Consider the following 13,830-nt stretch of genomic DNA (forward strand, 5'->3'; position numbering starts at 1 on the left):
CAAAAAGAATGAAATCTTGCCATTTGCAGCCACATGGATGGAACTGGAGGGTATTACGCTAAGTGAAATTAGAGAAAGACAAAAATCATATGACTTCACTCGTATGAGGACTTTAAGAGACAAAACAGATGAACCCAAGGGAAAGGAAACAAAAATAATATAAAAACAGGGAGGGGGACAAAACAGAAGAGACTCATAAATATGGAGAACAAACAGAGGGTTACTGGAGGGGGTGTAGGATGGGGGATGGGCTAAATGGGTAAGGGGCATTAAGGAATCTACCCTTGAAATCATTGTTGCACTGTATGCTAACTAATTTGGATGTAAATTAAAAAAAAATTATTAGTTGAAAAAAATCTTTGATATTTAAATTTGTTTATTCAACTAAAATAATTGCTGAAAAGTTAGGTAGTACTAGATAATTTTAGTGATTAATAAATACTCTTATAGTAAAAATTGAGAAAGTTTGAAAACTTTAGCTATTAATTTATAGTGAAATTTTCTTAAAATACTGGGAATTTTCTTTGAAGTCTGTCGGTATGTAATATAATATGCCAGGTTTGGAGAATATGAAGGTAAATAAGATATTGCCCTCAAATATTTTTTTTTTTTTCTGGATTTGAATTAACCCATATTACATGGGTCTCATAATTTAAAGTATTCCATTATTTAGACTGGGACACATTTTTCCCACAAAAGACACTTTCCTTGCTAAAATTACATGTGCTTGAAAAGTTGAATGGTAGACATGTTTTGATTTTTGTTTTAAAGGTTGAGTGGTTAATTACTTTAGTTACCAGAACCAAATATTTTTTTAAAGCATTCCAAAGGAAAACATCTTGAGCACAACATGGTAATGAAAGATTATTTTCAAGATGGGTGGTTGGGAAATATTTTTGGTATGTTATATTTGGAGGATAGCTTGTACCAGAAGTAAAACATTTAAGCCACAAATTTATATATTTCTTTTAGTGTCAGATTTATATTTTGAATTTCTTATATCATTTTCTCTTGAAAATTTTTTTTTTACGCTGTATAGATAAAATTCTGAAGATGAATGTTAGTCTTTACCTGGAGACATGTGAAAATTAGAAATGAATGAAAAATTTAGAAATTATTTTGTTTATAGAACATTTATTGGGGGGCGCTCAGGTGGCTCAGCAGGTTAAGCATCCAACTTCAGCTCAGGTTATGATCTCATGGTTCCTGAGTTTGAGTCTGCTTCTGGCTCTGTGCTGACAGCTCAGAGCCTGGAGCCTGCTTCAGAGTCTGTGTCTCCCTCTCTCTCTGCCCCTCCCCTCGCTCACGTTCTGTTTCTGTCTCTCAAAAATAAACAAACATTGAAAAAAAAATAAAAAAACATTTATTGAATGCCAAGCATGTACACATATGAATAAAGGAATTGCAGGAATAATGTCCTAAAGGAATTGTCAATCTAAAGATTCTTTCCATGACTGTAGGAGACTTTACCATATGCTTGGTTTCTCTAACTGAAACTGTCTTTTCCACCTTCATGTTTCCCTATTTTTTTGCTCACTTTAACTCTTTACTCTTCATATCACTTCTTCTGGGATTCACTCTAAGATTGAGAAGGATTGATGCCCTTTCTTTATTTTTGCATAGTATCCTTGATTATTTTTACTGCTGCTCTTTTACTCTATTATGATTACCTTCTATTAAACCTATAATCTCTTTGAGGGCAGGTACTGCCATGTTTGTTCTAAGCACAATGCCTAATATGCAAGAGGCCGTAAATCAACATTAGAACTAGTGAATGAATGGGTGAATGATTGAATGAAAAAAATATAATGACTAATCTCTTGTGGATAAAGATACTGTAATGGAAGTGTTTTTATATGCTTTAACAAAAGTAGCAATCAAACCTACAGTTAATGAAGTGATGACTGAGTTCCTCCATTACAGTTAGCCCTTTAAGGACTAGACCTCATACTGAATATTGTGTATGATCATAAATGAACCAGAGGCAGCTCATTGGTTCCTTCTACAATTTTTTTTTGGCAGATCTAAAAAGTTGCCTCAACTGTTTAATTATAGTTGTATCCCATTTGTTCTCTAATCTTAAATACTGCTTTTCCTTTTTGTCCTAAAAACAATGTAGAAAGGGCACTCATATCAGGTGAATATTTTTTTTGTTAAAAATAAATGGGAAAGTTTTAAACTAGAAGGGATTTTTAAAAATAATCTTCAGGTGACAGGTTTTACACCAAGAGAAAATTCTGTGATATTAACTGATTTTTTTCTTTTTTTTAAGTTTTATTTATTTGAGAGAGACAGAGACAGCGTGAGCAGGAGAGGGTTAGAGAGGAAGAGAGAGAATCCCAAGGAGACTCTGCACTGTCAGGGCAGAGTTGGATACAGGGCTGAAACCCATGAAACCATGAGATCATGACCTGAGCTGAAACCGAGAGACCGACTGAGCCACCCAGGGGCCCCTGAACTGATTTTTTCAAACTTATTTGTTTGTGTTTATAGTGGTACAGCCTTGTGTTCTGAAATCTGTCCAGTACATAACTGAGCTTGAGGAGTGCCTCTGCCAATTTAGGAGTTATTTTTATTCTTCTAGGTTTTACTTTTAAAGGTTTTTGTTTTGAATTAGTATGAATCACAAAGAGAGCTGTAACATTTTAGTGAGATGCTTACAGGCAGCTGAGCCTTCAGGTCAATGTTTCTGTCTCCCTTGACCTTTCTGGTTTGACTGGCTTCACATCAGCTTTTACTTATTTTATTTTTATTTTTATTTTTATTTTTTACCAAATGGCTCTATCTGTATTCCCAAGAAATGTGCCTAGGCCAGTGAATATGAAGAGCCTTTAAAAAAAATTTTTTTTTAAACGTTTGTTTAATTTTAGGGGAGCGAGACAGAGTGTGAGTGGGAGTGAGGAGGGGCAGAGAGAGACCATGAGAGGGAGACAGAATCTGAAGCAGGCCCCAGGCTCTGAGCTGTCAGCACAGAGCCCAACTAGGGGCTTGAACTCAAAAACTAGAGATCATGACCTGAGGCACCTAGGCACCCCTGAAGAGCTTTTTGTAAAGATTATAAAAACAATATGCTGAGGGGTTTTGTTTTGTTTTGTTTTTTAATTTTTTTTTTAACGTTTATTTATTTTTGAGACAGAGAGAGGCAGAGCATGTACAGGGGAGGGGCAGAGAGAGAGGGAGACACAGAATCTGAAACAGGCTCCAGGCTCCGAGCTGTCAGCACAGAGCCCGACGCGGGGCTCGAACTCACGGACTGTGAGATCGTGACCTGAGCCGAAGTGGGACGCTTAACCGACCGAGCCACCCAGGCGCCCTTTGTTTTGTTTTTTTAAGGTAGAGCCAATAACCTTTTATTTATTTATTTTTCCTGGGTTATTTTTTAATTTAATTTTATTTTTTAAATTTACATCCAAATTAGTTAACATACAGTGCAACAATGATTTCAGGAATAGATTCCTTAATGCCCCTTACACATTTAGCCCATCCCGCCTCCCGCACCCCTTCCAGTAACCTTCTGTTTGTTCTCCATATTTATGAGTCTCTTATGCTTTGTCCCCCTCCCTGTTTTTATATTATTTTTGTTTCCCTTCCCTTATGTTCATCTGTTTTGTTGTTAAAGTCCCCATATGAGTGAAGTCATATGATTTTTGTCTTTGACTAACTTCACTTAGCATAATAACCCTCCAGTTCCATCCACATAGTTGCAAATTCTATGCTGAGTTTTTGTACTTCAATATATTAATGTAAATAAATTTTGGTTAGCTTAAAAGTACAAATGTGTAATTGTGTTCTTTCTTCCAAACAGACCATTCAATGTCCCAGCCTATTATGGTACAGAGAAGATCTGGACAGGGTTTTCATGGAAACAGTGAAGTAAATGCAATACTGTCTCCGCGATCAGAAAGTGGAGGCCTTGGTGTGAGCATGGTAGAATATGTATTAAGTTCTTCTCCTGCTGATAAATTGGATTCTCGATTTAGGAAGGGAACTTTTGTAAGTATTTTGAATAAAGAAATATTTAATAATTACTCAGTGGTTTTTTGGTTATCTTTAAGTCAGTTTATTTTTCTGTTTTTTCCCAAGAGCTAAAGGAAATTTTATAACTTATTGGAGCTCTTGTTTTCTTTTTTTGGCCACTTCTTGAAATAGATGAAATAGTAGAACCACTGGGAATATAATCTTAGCCATGTTACAAAAATCAAATTATATGAATTAAAAAACATAATTTGCAAGATTAAAATTGCTTACTTATGGTAGTGCTTGATGTGAATGTAACCGAACAAAATTATGCATTAAGTAAAATATTATCTCTTCTGTGGTGTTACTGCTCTTCCAGCCCCGCTATAGTTAAGGTTGCCTTAGCTCTTCTGTTATAAATCACTGCTTTGTGCTCAGTTTTTTGGCCTTTGATAAATTAGTTGATTATGAAAGTAAAATAAGGTTCAATGTTTTTATTGTTTATGTGCACTATAGTGTAGTTTTAGGTCACCTTATGGTGCCTTTTTTTGTGTTTTATTACATATTCAGAATCAAACAGATTCTTTTTCTTCAGGGCACTAGAGATGCTGAAACAGATGGACCTGAGAAAGGAGATCAAAAAGGCAAGGCTTCTCCATTTGAGGAGGACCAAAACAGAGATCTTAAACAAGGAGATGATGATGATTCTAAAATAAATGGCAGAGGTTTGCCAAATGGAATGGATGCCGATTGCAAAGATTTTAAGTAAGACTTTAACTTTCTCAAGAAGAAAAGCATATCTCTTTAGGGATGATTACTGTTAGCTGATGTGGTTGATTTAGACACTTTTCCAATTTTGGTTTACTTTATTTCCCTTTGTACCTTGCGTTAATCCAGAAAAAGATTTAATTTTTTTATAAGGAATATTGATTATGAACCATTTTTTAAAAAATAATTCAATAGAATAGTCTCTAAAACCGTGCCTTCCATTAAAGGAGTGATGTTAGACATTGCTGTTACCTTTCTGCTGATATGGTAGTCTAAATTTTAACTTTTTCCTGCCTGCTAAAATTTAGTGAATTTTAGGTTTAATCTGTGATTTTTCTTGGCATACTCCTCTTGGGGTTGCTCTTGAGCACCTTTTTTGTGGAGTTTTCTCTTTCTTCTATCCCTGTATTGTATCCCCCACCCCCTACTTAACTCTTAATCTTGGAAATGAGAAAACATAATTAGCTTAGGAGCTGTGACCTTTCTTGTTCATAAATACGAATTTGTGCTAATACTTAATATTCCCGAAATTAGGAAGTAGGGAACATATTAGAGATCTCAAAAAGTTAGTTTTAAGCTTAGAAGTCTTTAAGTTGTAACTTAGTTCTTTCTTGATGGTAATTAAATACTTTCTTCTAGCGTGTCTCAAATTAGCCAGTGTACCTTTACCTAGATATTAGAGAGTTGTTTTTTCATACTGAATTCCTATAACTTTATATTTCACTAATGAGATGCTGAAAATGAGCTGTTTTCTTTGAGGTCTTGTGAGCCACAGAATCTCCCTTAACTGAGTGTAATCATATATGTGGGTGGTATGCATTTACATTTATTATTGCCTTTAATTGTCAAAAGCAGAGTAACAATGTTTCCTAAAAACAGTGCCATTTGTATCTGTTCTAAGTGCAAAAAAGCATCCAAAACCAGTAAACCTCTTTGACGAGAAGTACATTTCATGCTTTTCAGTTTATTTTAGAGCCTTATCCTGATTGTGCTTTTCTGCAATTACCTAATCTGCGATTTAGCAAGGGTGTATATTTAAAACTGAGTTGATTATGAGCCCTTCAGAGTATGCATTTATAATTGAAGTGTTAATACACCATTAACTATAGCAAGAAAATAGCACCACTTGATAGCGTAATTCCCTTTTCTATTATATCCTCTATCTATCACTATATTAGAGTTGTGTGTATGAAAGGCTATGCTTCTCCATATTAATACGGACTTGTACATTTATTAAAATTATAATTTTATTCCATTAAGGTTGGGGTATGTATTTAAAATCGCTTACAAAATATTTTAGATACAGTATTGTATTTGATAGTATAAAAATGTGTCAGACATATGGCTGTGGCCATACAGTCACTATGCTCACACATCATTAATATGTACATTAATTGATACATCATCAGTATATAACCACTAGAGTGTAGAACTGAAAGGAAGGAGAGAACTATACCAGGCTTTATTTTTTTTCCAGCTGATTTTTTTTTAAAAATATTCTTTAAAGAAAAAAAAAATTTTTTTTAAGTTTATTCATTTTTGAGAGAGACAGAGCGAGAGGGGCGGGGCAGAGAGGGAGGGAGGTGCAGAATCCGAAGCAGGCTCCAGGCTCTGAGCTATCGGCAGAGAGACCGATGCAGGGCTTGAACCCACAAACCGCGCTCAACTGACTGAGCCACCCAACCGCCCCTTTCTAGCTGATTTTAAAGAAGACCCTTTCAGTTTTATTTTTTTTCTTCCCATATAGTCTGAAAGAAAAGCAAACCTTTGTGGAATATTCACATGAAAAATTGTGTATGGTTAAAGGAGTTGCATTTAAATAAAATGCAAGTTCACCTAAGTATCTGGAAACAAATTCTTATAATTAATTACTTGTAAAATGCTCTGTATATGTTAGCAAATTTATCTCAATGTGAAGCTCCTGAAGTTGGGGGCAGAGTTACATAGATGTTAACAATTGGCAATGAAAGCCAGGTAAAATAGTTATTACCATTTATTTAATGTACTTAGGGTTGAATATACTATGAACTCAAGCTTCCTAAGAACAAACTTACTTCTTGTGTGGGAAAGGATCTTGCGTAAAATAATTCTGTAGAAGAAAAGACATTGGTAAATGAGAATAGATTATATATAGAAATAAAGTTTAGACCATGAAAGATGTTGATAAAAGAGTCGATCCTTAATATTTAATCTTAATACATTTTTGGGGAAAATTAAAGACGCTAGTTAGTAGAGGAAGTTGCTTTTTTGTATGTGGAAGTTTACTTTTCATTGAAGGGCATATTTAGTTTTTTGGTAAATATGTTACATGTTTCCATTTCTTTCTGATGACTTAAACTGAAGCAATTTAGTGTGATCAAGATGGGTTTTTGAGAGCGGTCATAGAGGCTTTTCATAATTCCTTTTTTGTCCTCATTTGGAAAAATAAGTATAAGAAGATTATGTCTTTGGTCTCCTCCCTTAAGGAATTGAGGCCTGGAAGATGAAGTGATTTGCTCAAAATCATATTTAAAGTCGGAGTCCAGAGTCAGCCTTTGTCTTGGTTCATGTCCTTTTTTGTTATATCCCACATTTTACACTCTGAAGTCATGAAGGCCATCCTTTCTGGCCAGTCCCCTCCCCCCACCCTCCCCCAAATAGCAAGCAAGATTTTACGGGAAAATTCTGTACTCTTGGGCAAGACAGGAATATGGTAGGTGGATTTTGGTTTTGAGACTTCCCATGTTTGTCACTTGATAGGCTGCTATTCGTACTTACTCATTTTGTCTGTGATTTGAGACAAAAGTTTCAGGTAGTCTGAGCCTGAATTGTGATATTGGGCAATTTCTTATCTGTAAAATTGAGTTATATCTTTATGCTATTCACCGTGGAGAAAATAATCATTAGTAATATGAAAAAATGAAACTGTGTCAGTTCTTAAGACATTAAACTGGGGGGGGGGGTTTGTAATAAAGTGGAATAATTAGTGACCTGGGGTGCCTGATTTGCTTTCTGTATTTTGCCGCCATTTGTTTTTCATGATTTTCCTACTTTCCATTCAGATTTGACTTACTACTTTTACTCATAATGCCTTTCTGTTTTCTTTATGTAGTCGTACTCCTGGAAGTCGTCAAGCCTCTCCAACTGAAGTAGTTGAGCGCCTGGGCCCCAATACTAATCCGTCAGAAGGATTGGGGCCTCTTCCTAATCCTACAGCTAATAAACCACTTGTTGAAGAGTTTTCAAATCCTGAAACCCAGAATCTGGATGCCATGGAACAAGTTGGTCTGGATTCCTTGCAGTTTGACTATCCTGGTAATCAGGTACCCATGGACTCTTCAGGAGCTACTGTAGGCCTTTTTGACTACAATCCCCAGCAGCAGGTAAAGCGTGCCCCTTCAGTGAAGCTTCTCTGAACTATGTACCGGTGTAGCCTCTGGTGCTGTGAGGCATGGACATGAATAATAGGAGTGTTCTTAAATACTTAATGTTTTATAAATAAAATGTTTTTGTAGTTGAGAAAGTGATTGAAATATATGTTTAAAATAATCTATTCTCAGCTTTCTAAATAGAAATTAAATGCTTTGAGACTAATCTTTGTTTTAAATATTTTCCCTAATAGCTCTTTCAGAGGACTAATGCACTAACAGTTCAGCAGTTAACTGCAGCTCAACAGCAGCAATATGCATTAGCTGCAGCTCAGCAGCCACATATAGGTGAGTCTTTATAAGTTACCATTTTGATTAGACTGTTAGCAACTCTTGTGTTAGTATTTATTAGAATGTTTTATTTTTCTATAATTGTATGGGGTTCTTGTTTTAAAACGTCTTCTTAAAAGAGTAATAGATTACATAGCAGGAGTAAAGATTAACTAGGGAAGAACTGTTTCTGATTTTTGTATCGTTAAATAAAAATGTATAATATGATGAAAGCTGTCAGCACATAAGGTCAGTGTAAAGTTAAGAGAGTCAAACACTTGGAAATTCAAATGTAGTTATTTGTGTCTTTTTTCAAGTAAAAATGCTTATTTAAAAAAATGGTTTGGGAATCAATTCCAAGAAAATTCCTTAAAATATTTTCTTCTTCACTTCATTAAGTTATTTGGACTTTGACCTTTAGCCTTTAACATGAATTATTATTATACCTTTGTTATTGCTAGAGTCAAAGCATTGGTACATGTTGTCCATGTTGGGGTTTTTTATTTTTAACTTTTCAATTTGAAGTAATTCTAAATTTACATGGAGTTGCAAAGAGAGTACAGAGAGGTTCCCCACACAGCTTTCCCTCAATGGTTACATCTTACATAATCATAGTACACTACCACAATCCGGAATATGATATTGGTAAATGTATATGTATAGTATTACATCATTGTATCACATGTGTAGATTTATATAACCACGTTTATGCCTGGTTTTAGCTAACCTTGATTTATTTCTTGGTTGGAAAAGTTGTGAATATTCTCAACATCATAATCAGTGGAAGGGGGAGATATTTATTAAGTTGTTTCTCTTCCCTTACATTTGTATTGTTCTTTGTCAATCCAAGAAGGACACCTAGGTCCCAAATTTTGTTTTTGGTTTTTATCCAAGATGACCACACATTTCTAGGTGACTTCTAATAGCACCATGCATTCTTTGCCTCCAACTTTCTTTATTCCTATACTTAATCCTTCCTTCTCATTGTTAGAAACATAGTGATTCCTGTCTACTAATGGACTAGTGTAACGCTTTTATTTATTTCTTTATGGTATGGTTTAATATATGACAGGCTAATAGTATGCCCATTATTGCTCTTCCTTTTTGAAGTTTTCTCTTCTTATAAGCTTTTTTATATAAACTTTAGACTTCATTTATTTACTACCAGAACATTGGGTTAAAATTTTAAATTAACTTTGGGAAAATTGACATCTTTATGATATTAAGTATTCTAATCAGGACATGGTGTATTTTTATTTTTGTTGACATCTGCTTATGTGTTGTTTATGAGTGCTTTAAAGTTTTTATCATATAAGTTTGCATATTTCTTAATAAGTATATTCTTAGATATTTTATCTTTTACTATCATTGTAAATGGCTTTTATATATCTTTTAATTGGTATCTGTGAAAGCTCTTGATTTGTAAATGCTAACTTCTATGAATACTTTCTAATAATTGAATCATTCTTGTGTTCATGGAATAAAAATGTATATATAATTCTCTTAATGAGCTCTTTCAATTGGCTAGTGTTTTATTTAGGGTGTTTGCATCAATAATGTGTATATGAAATTAGTGTTTACATTTGTATGTATGTTTGTTTTTTCATTTTTTTGGTCAGATTTGTCATAAAAAGAATTTAGAAATATCTCCCTTTTTAGTACCCTGGAGTATTTCAAGTAACATTGGACTTATATGGTCTTTTAAGAGACCATAAGGCAGAATTTCTTTGTGAAGCCATCTGGAAGACTATGCAATTAAATTTGAAAACCTGAATAAAATGGAAATATTTCTAAGCGTAATTTACCAAAATTGATCCCATCTTTTAAAAACATTTATTTTGAGAAAGAGAAGGCACATGAGCAAGGGAGGGGCAGAGAGAGGGTGGGGGTGGGGGAGAGAATTCCAAGCAGGCTCAACACAGCACAGAGCCTGACACAGGGCTCAAACTCGCAAACCAGATCATGACGTGAGCTGACACCAAGAGCCAGATGCTTAATGCACTGAGCCACCCAGATATAAGAATCCTACCTTTTAACCTTTGTTCCACAGTTAAATGTATTTATTGTTGACCATCACTCTTTTTATCCAAGTTTGACTAGTAATTTCATGGGTGTCTGATAGCCTACTTTAGAACAGCACTTTACAACAGAAATATAATATGTGCCACATAGAGTTTTAAATTCTTTTGTAGCCACATTTAAAAAAAAATTTTTTTTAATGTTTATTATTTGAGAGACAGAGAGCAAACGGGGGAGGGGAAGAGAGAGACAGGGAGACACAGAATCGGAAGCAGGCTCCAGGCTCCGAGCTGCCAGCACAGAGCCCATCGCGGGGCTCCAACCCACAGACTGTGAGATCATGACCTGAGCCGAAGTCAGCCACCCAACTGACTGAGCCACCCAGGTGGTGCAGTGGCGGAGTGGGTTCTAACCTTAATTGGGATTTCAAATTAACGATAAAAGCATGTATTTGGAAAATAGCTCCGAGATAATTGGGTCCTATTCCTAATGTATCAAAATTTTAAATGAGAAAAAGTTTTGCAAGACATTTTGCCTCTTTGATAGACAAAGAACCATAGATTAAAACAAAATATTTTTAATGCTTTATTTTACCAATGCTTTATTTACCAAGAGATTGACAACTCTTTAACAGTTTAGTAGGGGCACCTAGGCAGTTCAGTCTGTTAAGTATCCAACTCCTGATTTCACCTGAGGGTATGATCTCATGGTTCATGAGTTTAAGCCCCATGTTGGGCTCTGGGCTGACAGTGGGAAGCTGCTTGGGATTCTCTCGTGCCCCTGCCCCTCTCCCACTTGTGCTTGCCCACCACCCCCTCAAAATAAATAAAGTTAAAAAAAAAAAAATTTAAATGGTTGGGTAATGTCCAAATTTGACAGGAGTGTGAATGGCATATTCATATATTCCTGATGGAAATTGGCACAACTTTCCTGGGGAGTAATATGGACATATTGGCCAAGAATTGATGTATATTTTCCCATTTAAGTGAATTAAAAAAAATTTTTTTTTAATCTTTATTTTTGAGAGAGAGAGAGAGAGAGGGAGAGAGAACGCGCTTGAGCAGGGAAGGGGTAGAGAGAGAGGGAGACCCAGAATCTGAAGCAGGCTCCAGCCCGTGAGCTATCAGCACAGAGGCTGATGCAGGGCTCGAACTCACGAACTGTGAGATCAAGACCTGAGAGAAGTCAGACAGTCAACCGACTGAGCCACCCAGGCGCCCCTCATTTAAGTGAATTTTTAAATGTTTATTTACTTTTGAGAGAGAGAGACAGACAGACACACACACACACACACACACACACACACACACACACTGAGTGGGGGTGGGGCAGTGAGAGAGGGAGACACAGAATTCAAAGCAGGCTCCAGGCTCTAATCTGCCAGCCTAGAGCCTGACGTGGTACTTGAACCTTAACTGAATTTTTATAAAGATAGGATGATAATGCAGAGACCTTGCGTACTAAAAGAATAATAAGATTATTATAACGAAAGATTGTGGACCATCTGACTATATATCCTTAATAGACTGGTTAAATCATGTATGTTCCTTCTGTATATTAGAAAGAATGACTTGATAGGTTACCTGTTGATATAGAAAAGGACCTATGGTTAATTGGAAAGTGAAAAATACATATTAAAGTGCCATTATAGCCTACAGTATATAAAATGTGTGACTGTGTGTGTGTTCATTTCAAAATTGAAAATGATGTATATACCTACGTGTATGTATAAACATAAATATATAAACACATTTGTATACACGTGCAAACATAAATATATATATGTAAACAGTGTATTTGCTGTCTAGTAAGTTGTAAATATTTCTAAATTAATCATGAACTTAATAAAAACACATGAAAAACATTTTTTCAATAAGTTTCAGTATGTATCCATTAGGCTAAACTAATTCCTTTTTCCCCCACATACCTGAAACTTCATATCTGCTTTATATCTCATATTTGTTTTATAACAAATATGGAGAAAACTATATTAAAATCCTCTCTAAAATTGAATAATTCAGTAGAATATAAGCCAACAGTCAGTAAAGATTACATGAGGACTTTGACTTTCCGTTTTGTAAACTCCACTAGTATTGGAGATCTTAAAAGCAAGCTTTTTAAATCATAAAATATGGAATATAAAAAAATTATATCCTGGCTTTGAGATTTTGTAGGGGTACGAGTAGGACATGAATACCACAACATCCATCATTTTCTTTGTGACAAAGACAATTTATGATAGAGGAAACGGAAATCTTGGAACCTTTCCCCTAGGGCTTAGTTAAGAATGCAACTCTGAGCAAATGATTTTTTTTTTTTTTTAATTTTTTTTTTTTTTTTAACGTTTTATTTATTTTTGAGACAGAGAGAGACAGAGCATGAACGGGGGAGGGGCAGAGAGAGAGAGGGAGACACAGAATCGGAAGCAGGCTCCAGGCTCTGAGCCGTCAGCCCAGAGCCCGACGCGGGGCTCGAACTCACGGACCCCGAGATCGTGACCTGAGCTGAAGTCGGACGCTTAACCGACTGAGCCACCCAGGCGCCCCTGAGCAAATGATTTTTTAAATAGTGCAAGGATATTATTCAACTCTCTCTCTCTTTTTTTTTTTTTCCAGTGTATTTATTTTGAGAGAGAGCCTAAGCAGGGGAGGGGCACAGAGGTAGGGAGGAGAGAGAGAATCCCAAGCCGACTCCTCGCTTTCAGCACAGAGCCCAAGACAGAGCTTCATCCTAGGAACCGTGAGCTCATAGCCTGAACTGAAATCAAGAGTCAGATGCTTAATCTAATGGGCCACTCAGGTGCCCCTGAACCCTCTTTTAGTCTTCCTTTATTAAAAGCAGAGTTTTGGGAGCTCCTGGGGAGCTTAGTTTGTAGAGTGTCTGACTGTTGATTTTGGATCGGTTCATGATCCTAGTATCAAGCCCCATGTTGGGGACCATGCTGAGTGTGGAGCTTAAGATCCTCTCTCTGCCCCTCTCCCACTTGTGCGTGTGCATGTGTGTATTCTCTTTTCTTTCTCAAATAAAAGTTTTAAAAACTCATTTTTCAAATGGTTGTGCCTGTACATGAAATCAGTGTTGTGGGGTATGGCCACTAGTTTTAGAAATTAAATAGATTATAGAAATTAATAAATTTAGTAGAAAATACTAAGTTACATGGAACTTTATAAAGATAAATTTTTTTTGATATTTTTGTTTGTGGCATGTATATGTATATATGGTCACTAGGTTGATGTGAAATATATTTCATATTATGGGTCACATTCAGAACATTTAAAAACTGCTATAATATAGTTAGAATGGAGTTTCTGAACCTTGATTTCAAGGTTTAGAGTAAGTGTTCCTTTTGAATTCTTTCTTTTAAGTCATTTATACCCACATGCTTTTATTCTCCTATTCTCCCCCTTAA

At 35.5% G+C, this 13,830-nt stretch overlaps 1 protein-coding gene across 8 annotated transcripts in view; it reads left to right on the forward strand.

The window, feature by feature from the left end:
* PUM2 (pumilio RNA binding family member 2) overlaps positions 1–13,830 on the forward strand; it is a 99,742-nt gene that overhangs the window by 32,146 nt on the left and 53,766 nt on the right. For all 8 annotated transcript variants that reach the window (XM_042933597.1, XM_042933596.1, XM_042933595.1 and 5 more), the window contains 4 exons: positions 3,806–3,993; positions 4,553–4,722; positions 7,817–8,087; positions 8,327–8,420. In XM_042933597.1, coding sequence (XP_042789531.1) covers positions 3,806–3,993; positions 4,553–4,722; positions 7,817–8,087; positions 8,327–8,420 — 723 coding nt within the window. The remainder of the gene's footprint in view (positions 1–3,805; positions 3,994–4,552; positions 4,723–7,816; positions 8,088–8,326; positions 8,421–13,830) is intronic.

This window comes from Panthera leo, chromosome A3 (genome assembly GCF_018350215.1).
Source record: "Panthera leo isolate Ple1 chromosome A3, P.leo_Ple1_pat1.1, whole genome shotgun sequence".
Classification (NCBI taxonomy): Eukaryota; Metazoa; Chordata; class Mammalia; order Carnivora; family Felidae; genus Panthera; species Panthera leo.